Source organism: Fulmarus glacialis, unplaced genomic scaffold (genome assembly GCF_000690835.1).
Source record: "Fulmarus glacialis isolate BGI_N327 unplaced genomic scaffold, ASM69083v1 scaffold2848, whole genome shotgun sequence".
NCBI classification, from domain to species: Eukaryota; Metazoa; Chordata; class Aves; order Procellariiformes; family Procellariidae; genus Fulmarus; species Fulmarus glacialis.
This window is the reverse complement of record NW_009229974.1, coordinates 48,584-74,066: the sequence shown is the minus strand read 5'-3', so window position 1 is coordinate 74,066 and position 25,483 is coordinate 48,584. Positions and strand designations below refer to the sequence as shown.

The 25,483-nt window shown below is 36.5% G+C and overlaps 1 protein-coding gene across 2 annotated transcripts in view; it reads right to left on the bottom strand.

Annotated features, from left to right (window-relative positions):
* Positions 1-927: 927 nt before the first annotated feature.
* Positions 928-25,483, bottom strand: part of STXBP4 (syntaxin binding protein 4) — a 70,986-nt gene continuing 46,430 nt past the window's right edge. For both annotated transcript variants that reach the window (XM_009584028.1, XM_009584027.1), the window contains exons 21-22: positions 16,397-16,454; positions 928-1,039 (exon numbers count right to left, since the gene is read on the bottom strand). In XM_009584028.1, coding sequence (XP_009582323.1) covers positions 928-1,039; positions 16,397-16,454 — 170 coding nt within the window. The remainder of the gene's footprint in view (positions 1,040-16,396; positions 16,455-25,483) is intronic.

Below are 25,483 nucleotides of genomic sequence, written 5' to 3'. Positions count from 1 at the left end.
TGTTCATTAGATTGCACCAGCACCCCCTGTCATTTTCTATATCCTCTTTAAATCATCACCAATGTGTACAAAATTATTTTGTTCTACTTAAAGACCAACTTTGAGGAGGTGACTGATTTCTGCTGATCCTGGAGGTGGTTTCACAGGTTTCATTGTACTTGAAACTTCACAGCTTCCACTGAAGTATTTGATGCATGTATGTATCGGTTTAGCAGAGTTCAAAAGTAGAATAATTTTCATTCTTGCCTCATATTGTTGACAGAGTATGGTGTCCTCTACCAAAACTGTTTACTTTTACTTGACAGCTTATCAAAGACTCATTTTTCTAAAGCTCAACCACCAATCTTAAGTATTTGTTTTAAAAGTCATCAGGGCTCCAATGCTTGTAATAAATTGCTAAATTTCTCTTAGCAAAACTTATTTGCAAACTTCCTCCATAAAAATCAAAATATTCAGTAGTTAAAGAAAAGGCATCTACATTACACTCACTAACATTGGTTAAAAAAAGGAAAAAGCTCACCTTGCATCTTTCAGTCAACCATTACCTGGCCTTTACCATGTGAAATTACAACCAATGTCCCAGTCTTAACTCTCAGGCTGGTTAAAGCTGTGAAACTTTCACTTCAGGTCAGTGGAGTTATGCCAATAGAGAAGCCACGAAAAGACTGGATCAGGCCTTAAGATAAGGCTGATCCCTGCACACCGAGCTGGGACAGATTAAGGACTGAAGGGAGACTTCTGCAGCACCTGCATCTTTTGTAGCATCAATAAACCCACCTAAAACATGGCAGAACTTCCTCTGACTTGAAGGGGAGAAACGTCATCAGGTACTATTACATTAGACTAGAAAGTACGTAGATTAAAAAGTGTGCATCTTCTCACTAATGTACTGAAACTAGACAAACTACTTTCTGTCAACAGACGTCCTCAGCTCTTGGACCCGGGAAGCTCTCTTATTCCATCGTCATCATCCTCAGAGCAAAGCAAGCTTAGTGCGCTTGTTACGGGATGGATCCATGACGTTGTCTGTGTCACATGGCTAAAAAGAAACAAGAAAAAAAAAAGAGGTTTACCGATCTCAAAACAAGAAATACCAGAATGAGTCTGGAGTTGTGATGATCATTATAGCACTTTCAAAGACAGAATTCTCTTTTTCTTGCTAAATATGAGATTTTACAAACAAAATGTGGAGTCTTCTGGGTGCTAGAACCTGCACTGAAGGTCTCATTTCCCAATACATTAAAGAGAATGCTTTTGTAAGAGACTCCTGATACAGACTGGTGATGTTTCCTGTTAATTAATAGAGCTGTAGACAACTAACCCAACAACAGTGTACAGCCCAACTAGCAAAGTCTTACAAAACTCCAAAGAACTAGCAAGGTATTAACATTGCCATCATACCAGTTAAAGGCTGAGGCATAGTGGTCAAGAGGAAGTTGGCCAAATGTGGAATCACATCACAGAAATACGCTCAGTTTGTTAGAACATGAACTAATATTCTAGCATCATTAAGCCATTCCTCTTCTTGCAGAAAAAGGTTGATGAATAAATCCAAAAAAGGATATTCTTTAGAGGTCCTCTAGAACAAATTCTGGACATGCTTCCACAGCCTTTACACATGTAATAAAAGGGAGTCAGTACTACTTTTTAAGGCTTAAACCCTACCTTTGACATGCAGTCCAAGCTGCTTTATAATTTTTGGTAAGATTCTATATGAATGGAAAGAACCTGATCAAGGCTCGGTAAGGACAGATAAATGGAATAGGTTTACTGTTTGCGGGTGAGAACAGTGCGCACCTTATGATTGGTGGTATGCATGCTAGCCATACTGTGTGTAGGCAAGACACAGCCTCTTCTCCCTTCTGGAATAATGTGTTCTTGGTAAAGGAAATAGCTTCTTTTCACTTAAAAAAATCTTGCTAATAAATTCACAGTTTTTACAGTCAAGTCAGTGCAAAGATGAATTTTGTAATATAAGTTCATTACAAGAACTAGCTGAAAAATATTGTACATACAATATACACCATAAAAGACAAACAGCTCTTCTCACAACTTCTAACATACGGAGTACCTAAAGCCCATGCCTATACTCACCTTTCAGGTGCAGTGGTTTAATTAAATACGAAGTGCCATGATAGAACTACTCTAGATTTACCTTTTCAAGTGAAAACAGATTTTGTCTTTCTGTCTTCAAGAATGCTCTCTTGAATATCCAATTATGGAAATTGATATGTTAAAGTAGGGACATGAGTCAGTGTTCCACTACACTGAGTTATGGGTATGGGGATCACTTTTCCAGTCAACATTACCGTGCTATGATCTTACCTTGTATTCACACCTTTCATTTGAGTATACTAAGCTCAGAATAAGTTGGATATGATGAGGACAACAATACTGTGCACCAATGACGCTAAAGTAAATCACATCTTGAGCTGCATTAACTAGATTAACCTATCTCTGAACTGGTAACCTGTGAATTTAGCCACTACTTCAATTGAAGCACCACCTGAGTAAGGACCAAGCAAGAAAAACTAAATGTGGAAGATAAAGGCATTTCCTCAGTTCTTATCCTTAAAAAAAACAACAAACCCAAAAGCTCCAGTATGTGTAAAAGCAATGCATAAGTGCTTTTTTGGTCAGAGCAGCACTGGATGGACTCCATTCCTTCATGAGCTTATTACAAAAATGTGCATCACCTTACTGGAGCTGCAGAGAGCAATTTCACAGAAGTTAAACCAGAAGTATAACTGAACAACATGTTCTACAGAAAATACAACGCAGCAGATACTGACCATTCTCAAGTACACTAATCATTTCATTCTAAGAAAGTGAATGTACCATTTTTACTAGGAATAAGAGCAACTTTCCAAAAGTTTCCAATGTTTACCTTTAGAAAGTCAGGCGATAGCCAACATGAAGAATATGAAGAGAGTCCTTATACAATGTTTTATGAGACATTTGTGAATAAAATTCCATTTCAAGAAGAAATCTGCCTAATCAAGAACATCATTCCCAGTATTCCACAACACAGGGAAATACATGTATTCATATTTATGTTATGAATATATTTATATTTGTAAATATACTATGGAAAATGTCTTTGCTGAATTTTTCTACAATGTTTTCTGTAGTGTCAGGAAATGCCATCTTTTTTTTTTCCTCCAATTAAAAAAATCAGTCATTATGGCTTAATACTGAAGATATCCCTCTAAATTAAAGTCCCAGCACGTGATTTCATTTGTCTGCATAATGACAGAGAACTCCTTCCAATACCTGTGGAATCATGAGAGCTGAATGAACTGGATTCCATCCATTCCAGCTCTGCCAATACAAGATTTATTGCCTGCAGTACTATTTTAAGTGTTTATATTGCCTGCTTTTATCAAGCCATTTCTCAGCAATCCATTACTGAATTTAAATAAGAACAAAATTATTTTTAAATTTTAAATTTTATTTTTTCCCATTTGACTTTCTCATGTAGCATGCCTTGACCTGCTGTGTATCTAAATCCTTAGCTCTATATTCCCGTGAGCATGCAGTATCAGTCCTGTGAAATGGGAGAAACTGCACAGGAGTAGAAGAGTTATGTGGAAAAGCATTCACGTGTCTTTGATGTAACCTATTAAAAAAATTCTTTGTTAAGTGTTTATTCTTCAGAAGATTTTCCTCCTACATACTTTAGGACCAGGAGGCAAATGATAGCACGCCTAACTTTCCGCTGTAAGAACTTGATTTTGTTCTTGTACAAATTAAATGCAAAAATTCTCCAGATCTTTTAACAGTGCAGAATTGTGGCACTGAAATCAGGATTACAATCTCCTATATTCAACGACAGAACATTGTTTAATCCCTGGTAAGATAGAAGAGAATTAGTTTTCATCCATTTTCAAAATATATGGGGCCAAATTTTGCTCTAAAACCAATCTGCAGTAAATGCTTCCGATTTGAACTCAGCGCTTTTAAACTTGCACGAGACTTTATCCCATGAACGTTTCTAGTAGGACAGTTTGGTTTAAACCCTTTGCCAAAATCCTTACTAGGAAAAGAACTCCTATAAATAAACATTAAGTCCAGATACCATGTCTCACATTGTAGACGGACACACACAATATGCACAGATTATTTAGGTACAGAATAAATGTATAAACCCCCCTGCTATTTATTTTTAGCTCTCCAAAAGTGCTGTGGCTAAAGAGCTTTGACATAATCAGTCCGAAGAGATAATCCCAGATTTACTGGTTTGCAGAACATTCTTGTATTAGAAATACATCCTCTCTGATTTGTGTGTTAGGCCCAGCAATAAAAGTGAGAGGGAATTCAAATCTACCTCTAGGTTTTGCTTAATTGATGAAACTGTTTTGAATATTAAAGGAATATTTTGAAAGCCAGCATTACAACTTCTAAATGTAAAACGTTTTCCATTTGCAAATGTTCGTGTTCAAAAGATTAATTTCACATTTTCAGAGCAATTAACAACATTTAAAGATTTTTAGGTTTTCAAACAAGTCATTGCTTTCGGAGGGTAGCCAAATTTATTGTTAGAAAACAGAAAAATTTGTTCTGGAAATATGTCAGTAGCTTATTCTGTCTTTTTAACATTAGTAAATTGCAGGAGAAAATTTAGAGCTTGAAAAAACAAAACATGAGAACGCAGGGATTTTTTTGGCAAAGAAATGGTAGCGAATTATTTAAAATACCATTATAATTACCCTCCTTATGGCTCTTACTTATTTGCATGGAAAATGATTTATTTTAAAATGAGAACTTAAGACAATCTTTTAAGAAAATAATAATTCAAAGGAAAAAATGACTGCATCTTTGTTAGATTTTGAGCATTATCAAGACATACTTTTCACCTTAAATTGTATTCTCCAACTACTAGGGCCAAACTCTGGAGCCTACTAGGGAATCATGAAGAGTCTTGCAGACAACCCAACTGCTGTAGGTCACTGTGCAGGATGCTGAGCTACAAAGCAGTCATGCGGGTTTTTTTTTCCCCTTTTGACATGGGATCACATCTGTAACACCTGGCTGAATTTTTCCAGTGCACAAGGTTACTTAGCTTTTAAAGGAGCAATCTTGGGCAAGACCCATTTGTTTGAGATCTGTTCAGGAGACAAGATGCAGCCTTAAACAATTAATCAGCCAAACTCTCATAATGACCATTATTCATTAGGGACTAAATAGAATTTAGCTGTATCTGAACTTGGAAAGACAATTTCTGCCCTCATGTGAACCCTGTGCTGTTCTACCAAATTGAGCAGTATTGAAGAAGATGAAAGCGAAAGCAGATCTCTGCTCCTATGAAATAACACAAAACCTAAGGTAGCTATTTTCCTCCCTAAATGAACGTACCCAATAACCTAATCCATTTAATCCATTTACTTAAACTTTTAACCTTTCTTACCTCACATTTTCATTTCCCAAACTTCACTAGCCCTTTAAAATGCAGTAATGCTCAGCTAAAAAGTACTGATGCTTGATGGAGCTTTCACCGATCGGTGCACAATCGAAAATTTTTGCAAAGCCATTGTTGCAGTGTGGTACTGCTGACAACCGTAAGGCTGACACATAGGAAACTGCATGCTCTGAAAGCTTTAATCTTTAGTACTTTCACTGTTGTTATTGAAATAATAATTTAAAAATGTAGCAAATAGCACTGCTAGATGTAGATGCAATGGGTTGGAAGGGGACATGCTCTATACTACCCAGAAATATACTCCATATTGTGCTTTTTTAGTTTTTAGACTTACACGCATAGCCCAGTGGGACGTTCTGAAGTTACTGTGAAAGGAGTATATGCCATCTGCTAGATGACTCGCTCTATGGGGGATACGCGTTCCTTTGTTACGCACTAATGTGCGGCCCCCATGCAGCGGTGGTTTGGAGGCTAATGAGGGCCAGAGCAACAGGAAAATAAAGAACAATGCCACTGAATGGAGATCCTGAAACTTAATCCTTCATCTAGAGGTTATATCATCTTCCCTGCTTGCTCTTGCACAGAATCTGTCTGTGTAGCTCTTTGCTGGACTACACACAGCTATGCAAGATTTGTTTTAATTACTGCCTTTGTCTTCTGTTGCTGGGCCTTTCTGTTTCTGTTCCCCTTGTGCCTGGAATAGCCTTTTGCTTTGCAAGGATACCTTTTTCTCTTTAAAACCCACTGTCCCAAATCTTGCACCTTTGAGAAGGTACCCGGCTCTTTTGTCTTATTTTACTCATGCTTCTCTAACTTGCTAATGCAAGTCTCTTGCGTTCCTTATGCACCTTCTGAAACATTGCATAATAAGAAAATGTACCATCAAAACCAGATCCTGCACAAAAACGGAGCAGTCCTAGCTTGCACCAGGCACCTTAAGACCTTTACGTCTTGGTAGGGTGGGACAGAATTACCCTTCCTCATGCCAGCAGGTGGCAATGGAGTATCTGAGGGAGTACCAGGGAGCTGCTACTCCCGAAGGCAGACCATAGGATCTTGGTAATCGCAGACCTTTCAGTTATAGCCCAGCCCCCTCCCATGTTTGTGGAGTTTAGATAAATACTATACAGCGAGATTTGGTACACAGGATGGTCTAAATGCTGGAAGCGTGCCAATTCTGTTGCTCTCAAATCCCTACCTGATAGTATTTCTAAATCGCTTTACAATCTGCACAAGTAGATTGAATACAATGTGTAGTTACTGGTGCTGCACCTGACACGTTTTGTGAACGCATTCCTAATTTTATTTAGGATTGTGTGATTTTGGGGAGCAGAACTATTTCTCAGCTTTCAAGAGCCAGTGCTTTTAACACTTTGCTGTTGTCCCTTATGAATTTAAACTTGTTATGAGTTTTTTGTTTCTTCAACGCCAATGTTTATCATGAAATAAGCTCTCAGAGCTAGCACACTCCTGCAGACCCAGCCATGATATCTGTCCTGTTTGGCATCCCCTTTGAAAATGCCAGTGGTTGGAAAGCAGATGTTAAATGCTGTAAGGGGATACCAAGTCAAGCAACTGAAAACTCTTGCTATTTTGAAAAGCAAATGCTGGGAGGATGTGCAAGAAATAACTTATTCTGAACGGTAACTAAAGGATTTTAATTTAGTAGATAAGCAATTAGAACAAAATAAAACAACTGAGTGACGTTGATGCAAGTATAATCAATCAACGCTTAGAGCAGCTAGGGAAGACAGTTTACAGACATGGAACCTATCGGCAGTTTGGGAAGGGTTTTTGTATTGTATTTATCAAAATCAGATTATTTGAAATTAAATGTTCTTTTTTTCTTTCCCCTTTTTGTTAAAATTGGTTTAAGACTGGGCCCTCTTTCAAGACAATATTTCAAAAGCAACATACAGCATATAATAGTACCCCAGGAGTTGCTGGAAGATGGCAGTGACCTTAACTTTTATTGGCTGTAATAAGATCGAAAGCACTTGTCGCCTCATGGAACTGCGTCCTAAGGCGACATAAATGTTTCTTGTATTTCCCTCAGGGATGGCAGAATTTGCTTGAGTATTAATTAAAGATAGAGGGATATAAAATGAAACCCCAGAAGACAGTCTTGCTGTTTGTTCCTTGATTAAACCGATTAAACACTTGTCTACTACGAAAAATCTGTGAGCAATTTCAGAAAGCAGTTATCACTAGGAAGAAGATTTATAAAGCCAAATAGTGTGCTATATCATTAAAAATTGTCAATGATAAAGAAATGGCCCAATCTAAAATAAAAACAGTAATAACAGTAGGATCTGAGCCAAGGCTGAATAATCCCAAAGGTTTGAGTGCCAGGATATGCAAACTTCTCACAGTTTTAAAGCACTACCTGAAATCTATCTCACTCCAGTATTAGCCAACTGCTATTACTCTAAAAGTGCTCTTTTAATATATGCAGATACTCATAATCCTGTGTCTCTTAATGTATAAGGATGAACATCATGAAAATTCTGGTGCAGTTATTTGCAAATGCATCAGAACATAAAGATCAGCAGTGTTAGTTTTGTGAAGAACTGTGCAACCAGTTTGCTCACTTCGTGTCAGTCCTGTCTTATCATCACGGGCCTGATAACCTTGATAAGATACATGTTGCAGACTTAGGCCAAGATCACAGAAGTTTTTTTTCTATCACATGCTCAAGGCTTATGTTTAAACTACATGTGTACTACAATGAATTAAAGCCTAAGTGATGGCTTAGGCCTATGCTTCGGATGAAACACGTACTGAAAAAACCTTGCTGTGCCTTGTTCTGCTTCTGATGGCTCTCCCAACACCCAGGGAGATCTCAGAACTGATGGTGTACATGACTTCTTCCACAAGTACCAAATCCTGCCCTAACAGGAAAATTGAGTAGGAGTCTTTCACATGTCCAGTCCTACTCACAGAAGTAACTAGATAGGTGAGAATTACACCTTTGATCGCATCAGTGTACGAGTAACATTACCCAGCAGAGGTAACAAAAACCAGCACACTGATTTCAGTGGGATTTGTAGGTCAGGAGCAAAAAATAATTTCAGCTTCATGTAGTTTCTCACAGAAGAAATTTTAACAGCTGCCTTATATGATAGGCCAGAACCTGGACAGAGTGTGCAGCATCTGTGGAAGCTGAAAGAATGTTTCTCCATTTTGGTTCTTGATATTAAAAAACAAACAACCTCTCAGGAAAAAAAAATTGCCCAACCAAAAGCAGCTTAAGGTCTTAACATTCTTGTATTACAAGCTCATGTTATCATAAAATCCAATGCCAAGTTTCCTAGGTTTACATCTGAGGTTACTTTCCTTACAGTCATGCAAAATGATTTCAGTGAAAATCGGAGAAACTGAATTCCCTACAACCCAACTATCTGGCAACAAACCATTTCTAAACCTTAGGAATTGTTTTCAATTTTCATCTTATCCTGGCTATCTGTAAGTCTTCAAGATTTTTTAGTTAGCAAAATGTCTTACACTAAATCATTGCTGTGTCTTTTAATAAGAAGTCTTTCTTCATTCAACAGTGACTGTGAACAAAGAACAGCCAGGGGACACAGTTTTCGAAGAGGACTATTACTTCTGGATGTATTTATTCCTGGTGACCAACTTGAGACACAGCAAAGAGTCATGTACTTCAGATGGCAGGCATTAACACTTTGTGGAAAAAAAAGTTCTCTGAGATGTCTCACGCTGGTTATCCAAAAATCTGAAGGAAAAACGTCAGGATTATCCAAACTGATATGGTTACATCTGAAAGTGTTTGAAGTGATGTTGAGCTGATGGATGCAGAGAGTTTTGGATCCTTATACATTAAAAAGTAGTGATAACAGTTAGCACTTGGTTAGTGCTGAGCCAGATTTATTTAAATATTTGCAACTTTTTGTGACTATATAAGTATTCTTTCCTCTATTTTCAGATAGGAGCACTTGAGGATGACAAGTAAAAGGAAACATTTTCAAAAGCAACTTCTATTTTTGAGTGACATGTAAAATAGGAAAGGTCCGATTTTAAGAGATGCAAAGTAATTGCATCTTTCTTTGAACTCAGTGAAAACAGAGAGCACTCCATGCCTCAAAATACCCACGCCAATTCACAAAACACCGAAGTTATTAAGATGGGGACACCTACAATGATGATTTTGATAACTGATAATTTTGGTGCAACTAACTTGCCTACCGCTATACAGGGAGTTGGCAGCAGAGCTGGTACTGGATTCAATCTGGGGGAATTCAATTGCATGTTCAGGACGGCAGATCACAGTTTTTCTTAGTTTGCTGCTCTGAACTCACTGAAACAAACATACAGAAGTTTACTTCTGGATCAGCTCTGCTATGATTTGAACTTCATTGGACTTGATTTCTTCTAGGAAGGGCCACTCCAACCACTACTTAGATAACCTGCAGATAACTAGTATATTATATATTGTATATATACTGGAATGGGACAGCAGAGGCGAAGGTGAACACACCTCTGTATGTTGGGGTTTGGGTCCTTCCTTTATAATGCAGTAGAAACGTGTCGAGTACACTTATCAACGGAACAGCTTTGTTTTTTTCAATTTAGCATGCAGTAAGTAAAATCAACTGGGATTTATTTTCCTTTTATGATGATACCTTTAGCTCTAGTGCTATAAAACATCAATGTTTATACTACAGAAGTTCTTCATCTATCACACATGCTTTGCTATTCTTAGTTCAGTCATAAAATCATAAACAGTTTCTGTGAATGCCCAGCTTTCAGTAAAATTAATGATGGCTCCTTCCCAAGCAAAACCAAACAAAACAGAATATTATAAAATATATAAGTATGATGCGTTGGCTTTCCAAGTGGAAGCCTGATTTGTTAGGTATGATTTCAAAAGCTACCAGAACACATCATGTGTGGTTTTTATTAATTGTATTTTACAAGTATTGACTTTAGGCCCCTACTTAACATGAACCAAATTCTATTCTCAGTTGTACTGGTATACTGTCAGAGCACTTTCATTGCCTACGTTGTCACACTGAAGACACAATGCTTCCATATGAAACTTCTGATTTTTAAATAAACTGCTGAAAGACAACCCTAAATCAGATATTACTGTTTCCCCTTTGGTATAAAATAGAAAACATCACAGACCCTAATACACCTAAGGGAAAAGATCCCAAAATATTAAAATATCTGGGAGCTTTTACTTGTCTTTCAGGAAAATTTAATTTAAGATAAATGTTCTTGAGGAAAATAACAGTTAATGTGGAATAGTTGGAACCTAGTCCTATTAAAAAGCTAGAAAAAGAGTGTTTACAGGGGCAAAACTCACAGCTGTCCTTATAAACTGTATACATATGCAAGGAGTGGGTGGGAGTGGGAGGGAGAATAGCAAGGCCCTACCTAATTTTAGGTGCCAGTTTCATGATACAGAGCTGCCATATGTTAAAGGTGAACATAGTGGGAGGATGGAAGAGATTAACTATAATGGATTTTCTGGGAAAAAATTAGTGTCCCAGCTATGCTTTTTTACACTGTTTCTGTGTGATTCTAAACCACCAGTGTATAACCATTAATTAATTAATGTATATGATACTTCATTGGGAGAGCAAAGTTATGCATAGACTCTTCCTCTCATTTAAAAATCAAACGCAGAAGTTACTAATTCACAAAATCCATTCAATGACAGAATACACTTTCTGTTTGCTGTGCTGCAGTGCTATGATTTCCATGAGGACTTTAATGCCAGAGCATACAACAAAAGAGAAATTTTGTTCTAATAGTGGTTACAACACTTAGTAAACTCATTCAACGTTACACCTGAACTAAGCCTGGGCAGAAACAGCCACATGACTAGCTTTAAAAGTGAACAAGAGGAACCTTCTCTTAATACAAAACATTTCCCATCCTAATGCCTCCAGCTGACTGGTAAGTGCATACATACACATCTGGACGTAGGTGAGACTTTATAAGGGCTTGTTAGCCCCTTTGTGTTTCTGGGTTTTACAGATAAAATGTCTATTTGGGACAGGAATTTATATTAGAACATAGGTAATTGAATTTCTCACAACAGAAGAACAGCCATCTTAATCATCTAGTAAGTAAAATTAATTAATATCTAACTTTTTTACCTTATTATGTGGGGCCTCTTCAATACACTGGTCCTCCAAGTTCAAGACAGACATTGGAAAAAATTGGACAGGATCCAGTGGAGGGTCACCAAGATGATTAGAGGGTTGGAAAACTTGGCACATGAAGAAATGTTGAAGGAATTGGGTTTGTTCAGCCTAGAGAAGAGAAAGCTCAGGGGGCAGGGGGTGGGTGTCTAATCAAAGTCTTCCAATACCTAAAAGGTAGTTAGAAAGAAAATGGAGGCACTCTTCTCACAAAGATGTATGGCAACAGACAAGAAGCAATGGGCACAAGTTGCTTCAGGGGAAATTCCGTCTACGTTAAGAAAATATTCTTCACTGTGAAAATAACTAAACATTGGAATAGGGTGCCCAGATAGGTGGTGGAATGTCCCTCACAGGAAATATTCAAGACTTGGTTTGACAGGGCTCTGGATAACTTACTCTTCAACGGAAGGTTAAACGAGATAACCTCCAGATGTCCCTTCCAATCTAGACTTTTCTATGATTTTATTCTATGATTTTGGAATTGCAGTGGACTGCTGAAAACCCCACTAGGCTACATTCAATTGTCACTTTGAGCAAATGAAGTCAGAATCTCAACTCTTCTTAACCAAATTGGCTGATATAAACAGTGATAGAAATACCAAATGTAAATTGGTGAGGAAACAGGCACCGGGAATGTGTTTCTATTACACGTTAATTGATGGGGCATGAATCTGATATGTATGAATGACTTGATTGTATTGCTACATGCAAAATAAAATAGTGCTTGCCCTCTCTGTTACTTTAAAGTACAACAAGTTTTCTTAAAACATATGGGGCCAAATTCAACCTTTACTCTCCAGCAGGAGGAAAGCACAGTTACACCAGCAATGACGCTGATCCCTACCTTTTAGTCTACTGGTGTAATTTTTGTCCTTCTGATAACTGTTAATTTATATTATATTAGTAAGACACTTGAACTTGCTTTTTTCCCAATGCATACTGAGATGTAACTCAGAGAGGCTTACAGTAGTTTGCTATTTCATGGTAAACCTATACACATGACCTTATTGCCTAGCACAGAATCATGTGAGTTTATGACACACCAGCAGTCTAAAAGGCAGTTTTCTTACACTTGCCCATACTTTGTGATTGATCTTAGCAACCTGGTTGATTGAAAATAATTTACTGAGAGACTGAAACGATTTCCTGAATTAAAGAGGCGATTTCAAAAATTGTCTTAAGGCAAGTATTCATGGACAACACACAGCTTTCCCTGGTATAGAGCACTGTTCAGCCCCTTAGGAATATAGCCATGTAAATGTTTTATTCATGTCAGTTATTCACATAAGTGGGTTTCACTTTAGTGTGTAACACAAGCCAGCTGGTTTGCTTCTTTTAAACTCTGATTTGTCATGCACTTCATATTGCTACACCCCTTCAGAGATATTTATGGAAATTTCACAGCAAGCTGTCTCAAGCTTATGTGCTATTAAGATTCCATTCTGGGGTGTTTACTGCATTAGATTTATAACATATAGATTTATGGACTCAGCTACTTGATGGCCCAATAAAGCACGTTGGGACTGAAGGCAACCGCTAATTAAAATAATATTTGATTGTCCTTAGCATCTTGTAAAACTGCTGTGGATTTAAAGAGAGCTATTGCAGCTTCTATATAGCCTCACAGCCTAACTGCATAATAAGAAAACTGACAATTCACATATAAGATCAGTTTAATTGTGGCTACACTTCGGGAATCAGAACATGTTTTTCCATCTGTTTGTATACATGGCAGTGGGCTAACGTTAAGTCCCTCTTAAGCCCCTCATGGCCTTGGCTGTGCTAAACACCAAAGAACGAAAGGATTGAAATTCACAGCCAGAGAGAAACAAGAAGGTTACAGTATTAGTACCAGGGCTGTAAAGTATCAACTATTCTGCTAATTCCCATTTAAACAATTAGATTAAATCCTACTGAAAAGGATCAGTTGATAAGATGCACCTCAAGCTAAGTTCCTCCTAGAAAAGGATATTTTCAAAATTGGGTGGAATTTTCATCATGAAATCTCTACAATTTTCATCATGAAAGCTCTACCATTCAATGTTAGAAACAAGGGACTTATAGAAACAAGGGACTTGGGCAACCTCTGCTCCTTGCTCTAAATAGTTAACTTTCTCAGACTGACTTCATACACATTACAAAGTGTAGTAAGAGGTAAGAATTTTCAAGCATGCAAAAAACCTGGCTTACACTCTGTAAAGGCATTTGGAAACAGTGATGAAAACAAAATAAGGAAATAGTTAAAAGGAATATTAATTACCATGATGTCTTATTGCAATGCTCAGTTAATTCCATTCTAATGAACTGCATTAAGAGCTCTTAACACCACTTCAGTGTGGTGGCTCCATTCAGATGAATAAAAGTTTTTCAACAGTGGTCACGAAGGGTGATTTCATACCCTTCTCTGCAACTAAAATGGGTAGATTTTCCTTGCCTGCCACGTAAAGACTGACATGCAGAACTTTATAGGACAGATTACAGAAGGTAACAACGATGGAAAACCTGGGGCGCCATCATATGTAATGCTAGGAGCACATTAAGAAGAGGGAAGAACATTCATGAGTCATAAACAATCGAAGATCAGATATGCAAAAATTCCTGAAAAAGCTTTTTCAAGTGAACCACTCAATTTCAGCAAGTGGGGATAACATGCAAAACATCTGATGCTTTCTGCAAATTAGGCTTCCATCACCTAGGCTAGCTGAGATTCTAATGTTGCTAATATGCATCTTACTGTCACATCTGCAATAGTTCAGCACCCAAGCGCAGAATTTAAAAGCAATTTCTTTTAAATTCAGCATATTCAGGAAATCTAGCTTTCTGCTGAGTCATCAAGATAAATACTTGTATGAGAAGCACAGTAACAAAACCAGAAAAAAACAAAAGAGGGAGAAAACGTTTCAAGAATGTGAGATTTCTTCTGTTCTGCTGCTAAATTTTATTTGCTATTATTGCTAGATAATGCTATCTTCAAGCTCGGTTTCCAGTTACGCAGGTATAAACCTAGAGTATCGCAAGTGTTTGACCCAGAACAGAATCCAGCATCCACCTTAACTTTCCAACTGTCCTATAATGGCTCCCTGTATCAACAGATGGAGACCAAGGGAACAGTGCTCTATTTTAATAGTTGCTCTTGTATTTATTTCCATTGTTATGAAATTTGCTTTTAATTCACTTTCATTTCCTAAGTTATTTTTCTACAATTTTTTTTGGTATAAATCCCATGTAGTAACCTACATCTGTCTGAAAATAAAAGCCGCCCCTTGATTAGAGCTGGAATGCAGTATCATATACGGTGTGTTTGGAAGCCTCTGCAGAAAAAAACATGTCTGCTTTAATACATCTAGCTCGAGGCACCACGGGGTGAGTCAAGGACAACAGAGCAGTGTGTTTGGAAAAAAAAAGAAAAAAAAAAAGTCCCTGCTTTTCTTGGCTAGCTAATAAATAAACTTCAATGTTATTTACGTGACTTTTATAAGAGTTTGGGATAAAAGTAATTTTATCTCACTGCAAAGATTTATTTGCTGCCCTTCCTGTCTTTTAGGAGCCTGTGGAAGTCCACCTGCAAAACAGTGTCTTCCTGGTACCTGTAAGAATTAAACAATATGCAAATTTCAGCAGCTAGAATAACTAGCTATTAATTAAACAATGATTCATGATATATACGGAATGGAGATGAATTATATTTTTCACCAATTGTTTCAATCTTTTAGAGGAATAATAAAAAAAATTATATGAATTAATTTTCACTATATACTGGAAAAAACCAACAGCATACTGTCCAATTCACTTCCTGAAGCTTCTGGGACATACAACATGACCTACTTCTTTTTCATGCATTTTTCCTCCAGAATCAGAGAACACAACTGAAAAAAAATCTTTCCTATAGTATACAACAAATTCCTATAGCTTTTATCAAGTAACTCTTTGTAAAGAAGCTTTCAATTCTCTACCTGCAAGCTATTAGCAGGATATAAACCATGCATTGGATTTGGTTAAAGAATAATACAATTTTTTTTTCATTTTTTGTAAATAATGAATTTGACTGCATTTTTGCTTCTAGTCTTTCAGAAAAATGATCACTAAGGAAATCTTATAGTTAAGGAAAGCCAAGCAAATAACAAGTGCCAAAGCTTCGTGCTTTTGGTTTTTTTTTCCCCCAGATGATTGCATCTTCAAATGATTACTGCTTTTAAAGCTTTTGTAGAGGCTTTCTTTATGCGTTAGACACTGTGTTATTGTAACACCTTATCAATGTCACCTTTCCTCTGGAGAGTCTTGAAAAATCAACTTGTTTGCAGTGTCTTCTAAAAAATCACAGGTAACTCCTGATACAGACACATTTTTCTGTAATTTTTTGTGGGGCTGCATAATAACTGCTCTCTGTTGCAATGTCTGTCCTGAACACCTGCCAGTGAAACTCCCTGCTAGTCAATGTAAGTATTTCTAATAAGCCAGCTATGAAGAGTATGGCTTTATCTTTGGCAACCCCTTGAAAATGTAGAAAGCAAACCCTATGGAAAGCATAGGTATAATTTTCATAAGGTAGAAATCAAGAACCAAAAGTAGTATATATGCAGAACATACGCAGAATATGAGAGAAGGCTTTTGCACCCGTCTGGACAGTGAAGTCACAAAAAACCAGAAAAGAACAAGTGATGTTGGTAATAAAGATGTATATAAACCATATGACAACTTTTGTTATTTTACTCATTTTTCCATTAATCCTAGGTTTAAAAATGTGTTTAGTTTGATGTGCTTTTATTTCAACTCTGACCCATTTTCCCCCAGAACTACTCACTTGATAAAGTATTTGATTCCATCTGCTGTATAAGCTTCTTCCCATCCATAAGGCAGACCTAAGATGAAATGAAGAAATAAGATGTCTCTCAAAGCTTAGGTGACACAGAGAACATAGTTTTGAAATGGTGTCAGTTAGAATGCTGTAATTTCAAACCATATCATAAAAAGATTATAAATGAATCCTTGCTATTTTTGCAATAGATAGTAATATAAACATTACAATTCAATAAATATTTGCTGTGCAACAAAGCTATAAACCATTTGATGATACTTTTATTACTAGCATTTCTTTTGTAGAAGCTGACAGTCTGGTCAAATTAGACTGTAGCAGTTAACTTTTTGGACTTTTTATTGTAATTTACACCTATATGAAGTGACCAAAAAAACCCCTATGCCTGTGGTCTGCTGAGGTCTGTTTTTACAGCTATTACATACCGATGCTAAGAACTATACAAGGTAGAAGCCTGGGCAGAATGAAATCCTCTGCTGTTTGGTTTATCACCAACTTTTGTGTTTATACATAATTCTTTGGGAATTTAGCCACAAACTCCAAGACATCTAGAGACAGATTCAGAGAAAATACATACAGATATTTGTATATATACTTACCTATGTCTACATATCCTAACAAAGGTTAATTTACTAAATGCATTGCTTAATTTTGTGATTTACAGTAATGTGTCTGGGAGTTAAAGTATTTAATACCGAAAAGTTTAGCATAAATTAAAAGAAATAATTCTGAAAAGGTGCCATTTTTACATGCACTAAAAACCTGTGCTCTCTTTTCCCCTTTTGTAATTATCAGTCATGCTAATCTTAAAAACCTCAATCTTGGACTTTGTTCTTAGTTTGAAAGTCCCGTCCATGAGAATGATGAGTAATACTTTTAGTAGGGTGCTATACTATATCACTTTACAATTTAAATTGTCATAGGAAGCCTTTACCTTTTTTATTACTATTTGTTCAAAACCAAATGTTTGTACAAGTTTGAAAAGTGCTGGAGAAAGAAGCATCAGTCAATGTGCAAAAATGCTCCTGATGCATGCTTTTGTGATACTGTACTGTAATGTATATAAAGGGAAGTGCAAGGTCCTGAAAAAACTGCCTTTTTTGGAGACTAGAAATATATATAAAATTAAAATATGCATGAAAAATTGTTCTGCAAGTTCTTTAGCTTGAAAGTAATCTTGAAATGTTAGTGTCTTAGGAGTTAAACTATTTTTGTTCAACTCACAGTATATCTCAAAGACCAGCTCATTAGAACCATCTGTGAGCCTGCTTTAGATTTAAAACTTTTATTTGGAAAATGTGCTGGACTGCACGCACCATATGATCTTTGAAAGCTGCTTCATACCAAGGCATGCCCTAAGTGCACACATAAATTTTTTTGGAATTTCTTTCTTAAAAGGCTCATTTTCTCTTCTTCCATCATCACACCTTTGTCTCTAGTGTGGTCCTTACTTCTGAAAAATCTGGAAAGGGATGACTTCAGTTCTTAAAGATAAACAGAGTTCATTACAGCTACTGAATCATGACTTGGCACAGTGAGGCAGGTACAAACCATCTGAGAAGTAATTATACCTGCAGGCACCAAATGAAGAGCAACAAGTAAGTCTACCAAAACTCCAGAATTCAGGAACTTGAGAATTGGTAATTGTAGAACAGCACCATTACTGTTTAGTACGGCTTGAAAAGCAAAAAGCATATTGAATTAATTTTTTTTCCTTTCACTTTTACCCCGTATTAGTCACTTATCTCAGGCTTCTTCCATTTTCAGTTTAGCACAGATCTATACAATCTGTTCCTCAAAACATGCCACCTACTACCTTTGAGAGAGAATAATCCACAGCTACTTCCCTTTAATACAAGGTAGTTGCTGTGTAAGATTTTTCAGGCCCTGACTCCTATGAAGGAAGGAAGAAAAGGATGTTTTAAGTTATAAATATGCTAGACATGATCACTAGTTCTTCCTTCCTCTCCCATAAAAGATGGGACCTTTATTGGACATGGATATTTTCTAATGATTTAAATGGCAACAGGATTCATCCTTCAATTGCTTCCATCTGCCCTGTTCTTTCCTCATTCCTGCATGCAACATGCATATCCGAAATAAATGACAATGGATTTGCTCACTTATGAATAAAACCTCAGCATCTGCTCAGTGCTCACATGGATCCCCTACATCACCTGTTCCGTTCATCAGTGATAATTACACTTTTTTCACTAGTAATTTGATTTATGTCTTTTTTTTCTTCTAAATGAAGAACGGTACGTAGGTAGCAATAACAACTGATGCTCTGCATTCTTTTCTTAACGACAAAGACTATGCTTTTCAAAAACACTGAATACATTTGTCACCTATAAAGGAAACTCTGGAGATATCTCCACAGCTTTATTTGCCTTTTTGACTTTATATGCATTAGATTGTATAATCTATCCACTCTTTATACGCTTCAAAGATCCACCTACATCTGTAGGTTTTTTAATGCCTTTATTTTCCATATTTTTACTCTTTCTCCACTAGTTTTTTCACTGCTGTTCCTTTTACTCCTTTCCTTCGCTGTTAGATTTGTACTTCTATTTCTTGGTATTTCCCATGGTAGCCAGGAGGCTCTCATGTTTTGCATCATATTTCCCTAGACATCATCTTCATTGCCTTCCAGCTCATTTTCGCCATGAATCATTCATAAGTTGATCTACTTCCCAGTGCTCTACTTTTTCACACCCTCCAGGGTCAGATTTGTTGCCTGTCCTAGGACTTGCTTTGAAAGACTGCTAAGCTCTCACCTGAAGTAAATGGGAGGTAGAGCTCAAACAGTCAGAAATATAGTCTGAAAGATAGAGAATTTAGCCTATATAAACTCCAGCAGTCTTAGATTTCCTACATATTTATCATTTCTTCTGTGAATTGCTACAGTCTTTGATGAAACTTCATAAATAATATATCTTGGTTGCAGTTGTCTGCATAAATCACCTTAAAAAAATTACATATTTACAATATTTAAAAATAATTTCTTTTCAGCAGAAAATATAGGTCTTCTTGTGGTTCAAATATTTGTGATTATTTATCTTTTGCAAGGTAAAGAAAAGGTAACACTGCAAAAGTAATTACGCATACAAAAGAAATGGATACAGTCCAAAGCACCCTTTGCCCAAATAGAATACATAGTCTCCTGAGAGAGTGCATGTTAGCCAAAATACGTTATAACCTACCGTTATTTTTTTCTGAGTATATGCATTTAATAAGGATTAATGCAAAAGAGATTTCTATAATTCTATGCGAAAAAGAAACAACAAACCACTTGCTGTCGTATGTATACCAGTAGCGTTGCAGCTGGTCACAGAGCAGCAAGGCAGTATCCCTGGTGACTGTTTGCCTCCTCAGCTGCAAGATGCCTGCTGTGATAACCTCTAGTGTAAAGTTAACATTATATAAAGCAGAAAGGAAATGAAACCCTAGGGCAAAGAAAATTTTCCGGATACTTGAGAACGTGTGGATCTCATCGATCTTTATCGCTTCCTTCGGTTAACAGGACAAAGAAAATGCACCAGGATTGCTACTTGGTTGGTTGCAGTTAAGTAGAAAGATAAAGATCAGCTCAAATTATAAACTTGTATGAAGCGACAGATGTGGAAGATTTTGCCCATTGTTTCCAAGACAGAATGCATATACTGGCCCTCATGCTTCAGTACAGCCTTCCTGCAATAAAAGCTGCACATAGCAGCATGATCAATCAAAGTATGTCCCAAAAGGAAGAAGGGAGAAAATACAGAAGTTAGGAAAAAGCCTCATTTTACTGGGCAGTTATCAAACCTAGAATCTGTGCAGTAATCATAGAATCTGTGCAGTAACGTAGCTGGGTTTTTTTTTTCCCCAATAAGTTAGGTAAAAAATACTAAAGAAAAAGAAATGTGGAGATCAGCAGATGAAACTAATAAAAGCAGATACCATAGCATGAATATTCAATTGACTCAAAACTGACAATTATTTCCCTAGAATCTAAATACTACAGTCCAAAATGTTTTATTTTTCTTATTTGCTGACAAAATTACTCAAAGGAAATGAGAGATTTAGAGACTATAGTAAGAATTGTTCAAAAATTTACTGTTCACTAGGATTTTATCTAGATTTGGCCAAAGTGGGACTACTTAGATGCTTAAAGATAAGTATGTCCCTAAGTGCTCTATTTTGGCCTTAAGGCCAGACTTTAAAACCCTGCTTCCATTATACGCAGTCACACAAACATTACTGATGAATTTGAAAAGACTGCTTAGGGATAGCTGCCTACCAGAGGTGGTAATCTCGCCCTCAAAACTCCTTTGTGAAGCATAAACTTCTTTCCAGCAGTCATCCACCGTGAAAAGGATGTCTGGCTACAACTCGTTTCCTGTCAGGGCGAAACAATCCCGTGGCTGTATCATTAAACTATCTCGTCTGGAATTAATATGAAGTATCAAGGGATGTAATATCTATCTGGAATTCAAAAGCCACATAGTGTAAGTATTCAGTTTCACAATGAACACATTCTTTGACCAACAACAGAAATAAGATGTCTTTTCTACATATCCTTTTACCTAGCTTGACTTTTCCAGTTATGCATATCTTTTCAAGTAAGAGAGCATGATCTAGCTCAGGACTACCCCTTATTTACCTCCTAATGATTTATTTATATTTAATATTACGATTCTCCAAAATTAGGAAGTTTTTGCAGAAATAGGAATTACCTGTTGAAAGTATTTCTGATAGAAAAGATTTGCTAAAGGACATTATAAACAGTTTTCTCCATCGCTTGATAAATGAGTTTTTGAATTCTGATCTCTCTTCAATATCCACCAGTTTGGATATTGAACAATATATTAAGTGTCTTATCAACACTTAAGCCTTCCCCATGTGGCCTCAATAATAAGGCAAAATTCGTTAGTTAAGATCCCAAATGCCTTTGGCTCTTCTCTTTGAGCTATCTATGCATGCAAAGAGGGTGGAAAGATGAAGATCTGACTTGCTGGTTCCAAGTTATGTGGTCTTGGACTCCTGTTATTGGAATATGGGAACATCCCAGATATAAGACTAGAGGTATCATATGATGCGAGACCGGCAGAGGAACTCCTCTACAAGTTATGCAATTTGACACAGCTGAAGCAAAAATCTGTGGAGAAATATCCAGCCTTGTTTGTCGAGTGTGTTCAATTGGGTGCAGGCATAAGATGTCCCTTTATTTTTTGAGGCTGTCAGTAACATATACTGTATTTTACTGCTTATTTGTGAATTAAGTATAAAAACTCAGGTTCAGAAAAACAGCTTTCAGAAGTGAGCATGCACTTCTGGCATTTGCTTGTGTGCCACTTTATTCTTTAGACCATTTCAAGTGCTCTTCCTACAAAAAAGTGTGTTTCATTTTATGAATAATACTCTGCTAAGGGGACATTCCATTCCTTCCTTTCACATATCAAATTCCTTTTTAAAGGAATTGTTCTTTTTCTTTTGTTGTTGGTAATTTAATAAAACAAAGATGGAATAAGTAGTTTTCAAGTGGAGACATCTGGGAAATACTAGCAACTGAAATTTATGCTAATTTAGAGTATGGTTGGCAAACTGGCTTGTCTCCCTTAGTATTTTTCTTACTTTGGATATTCAGGGCATGGTGAAGGATGACCTTGTGTTTTCCCACTTCCTATTAATCATAAGATATTGACCCATCTATGTTGGCAAACTCTTTAATCTCTTATTAAAACAATTACATCATAGCAAGTTACAATTTAGAATGAGAATTATAAAATAGTTTGCTTCTCGTGCTGAAGATCAACTTTAAGATCTTTATGGTAATTTTGAAATTGAAAACTGTTATAAATGTTTTTCTTCTATTCTAATACTTGTCTGTGAATAACTTCGTACAGTTAATTAGAAACAGTATGGATACACAGAAATTGTAATATACGAAAAATGACCAGTCAACTGACTAATTTAAGGAAGTAAGAATGATCTCAATCAGTACATGTGATAGACATTACTGTAGACATATTGCTCTCCTACCTAACAAATAAGGAAATCCAAATTTAGAAAAAACTCTGCCCAGCATGTGCAATTAAGTTCTTCAGAAATGGGTGAAAGCTACGGTCACCCGAGCAAGGAGGTTGCTGCTATGTGTCCTCAAGATGGATAAAGAATTATCTTCCTGAAACATTACTTCAAAAATGTACCTTTTCAGAAACTGAATGTTGGAAATATGACAAAACCCCCAAACTACATATTTTTCAAATAAAGACTAATATTCTCCTTTCAGATAAAAGTTTTAGGTACTATAGGATCCAAGTAATTTAGACTGTTATTAAATGAGAAGCAGTCTAGCCGATGCTCATTTTTATCCATGCAGGAGGTTAGTAGTGAAAGTACAACATAAGCACAACACTTAACAAGGACAATAAAATACTTTCTTCTGCTTAGTTGATGGCAATCGAATGTGTACAACCAATTATACAGAAATGGCAGAAGTCACTGGAGCTTGCAGTACATACTTCACAATTACATTACTCCAAAACATTCTGACTTTTAAAGGGAATGGAAAGAGCACAGCAAATTAAGTACCGGGTTGTCTGCTTCACCAAATAGAAGCTGTTCTTCTAAGGCACACTGGAGAAGATACAGACTTTTGTGAGAACCGGGAAGGTAAATAAGCCACCAGCAACCGACAAAAAAAACCATCAACTTTTGGATAAATCCTCCTTTTAGCCCAGAGGTAAAACGGAAGATTCATGCCATTACCTACAGTCACAGGCTAGAATCTGAGCATCTACACCAACTACTGATGTGAAACTGGGAACGTCTTTAAGCATATAAAAAGCCGAAGAAAAACGGCATTCCTTGAAATGCTGACATGAAAAGAATTCAAGGTACTACAAATCATTATTCTTTTTGTAATGTAATCACTTTTCAGAAAAAATGAGTTATTTAACAACTTACATTGAAAAACATAAGCTTGTTAACTCAGTATGTTTATAATTCAATCAATATGTATCACATTTGGCTTACAATGCCTTTTCACATACCACATTTCATAGTCAGAAGTTCAACAACTGATTTTGAGGAGGCCAGGACACCATTAAGCAGTACGTTCTTCAACATTATAGCTATTTTGGTCATGAATGTAATATGTTTGTCTAGTCATTAGGTCAGGAAAGCATAAACCCTCAAAGGTAGGGGATAATGAAGGCAGAAAGGAGTTTCAGTCTAGCTCATTCTGACTAAACACTCAATTTTGCATTATCTACTGGCTCGTATTATTTGCTTTTTAAAATGCATTTAACATACTGATTATCTGACAACTATTTTTGTATTTTTCACCTACACTGCTTCTTACTAAAACGCTACTAGCTGTCCAGTGAAAATACATAAGAATGCAATGACTATCCCCCCCCAAATTCTTTTGTTTATTGTGGTTGAAGAATCTGTGGGTAAGGTGGAGGCAATGCAGAAAATCAGAAAACTGCAGAATGCAGAAATCTACCTCCTTCACAGAGAAGGCTGCAAAGAAAAAAAAAAATCATACCAGTGCTCCTTATCCTCTAGCAGCTCCCATCTGCTTTAGTTTGCGAACTCAAAGATGTTTTATTTTAATGTTAAAGGCTCCAATAACAGTCTCAATTAGTGACACAGCAAGAGAAATACAGTACCTTAGGATCATATAGGTAGTAGTGCTCCCTGATAAGGTATTAAAAATGGTAAGCATGTTCCCCATTACATTTTTTTCAGTCTTATCCTGCTTTTAAAAAAAAAATATTCCTTTCTATGAATTAATTGCACGTTTTTTTCTACGGTCTTCCAGTATTGACTGTTAACACAATACTGTCTATTTGTGATTGGTCAAGAACACATTATTATTTCCATTGCTGACTGAATACACTACAATTTAAAAAGTAATTTTTGAGGAATATTTGCATCAGTTCATCTGAAATTCATTTTGTTTATACCTATGAACTTCGAACTGCTGAAGAGAAGACAGGAAACACATTATTTATTATGAAATTAGAGAAATGGTCCATAACTGGGGAATTCTACACAAATGCCATGTAGACTAAAAAAAGGTTAAATTCATAGAAGTAGGTACTCTCTTGAGAACATCCTTGTTCTGAATTGGTACAATCCACTTCCATCTGATTAAAAAGAATCTGGAATAACACATTCTTATTCCAGAAATACCAACCTCTGCACACCGGGCACTCACCACCCGGACTAGGTAATTAGGAATAGCCTGAAACACTTCACCGTATGGCCCAGCTTCCTCAGTTTCCCTACTCTCTTGCTCCCCTGATTACTCTGTTCCGGAATTCATCCGTCTCCTCCTTTCTTTACTGGATCAACTTCTCTTGTCACCATCTATTGTGCTATCCACCCACTTCCATCACTGTCATCTCACATTGCTCACTGACGCATGTGATTGTTAAATATAAATTTAATTAGAAAGCATTCATTGGTAACAAATTGACTGTCTAAAATTAGACTTGATCAGAAATTGTCTGAGATTTAAAAAGCAATCGTATTACATGATATGCCTTTCTTGCTAAGTAGTATCTTACTTTTTTGCATTGATGATGAAATTAAACTGCGCAGGGGGCTGGCATGAACCACCTACAATTGAGAGATAACAGAACTACTCTCTGCTGAGCTCATTCCACAGTAATTACTCCAAAGTAATACTTTTTTCCCTTTGAAGCAAGAATTGTAAAAATACATTAACACAAGATATCCTTTTAGCCTGTTAAAAAACCCACTGTAGCTACACATAAATAAAAGAAGGGTTTTATTTACAGGAAGACATGACTTTAAAGCCAGCATATTTTAAAAATAATGTCAAAAGTTCTTAGAAACTAGGATAGATACCTTTCCTTTTTTTGTTATAAACCTGAAGGAAAAAAAAAAGAATCCACCATGTGACTAAATTAGCATACATTATTTTACCTTAACTGTAAAGGATTCAAATATAATACCTGTAGCAATCACTAATGCAAGGCAAGATTGCCATCCTTGACTCCCAGTTAATGATACACATGCTTTATGGCATGAGGCAATAGATCTAGTATGAGACTGACA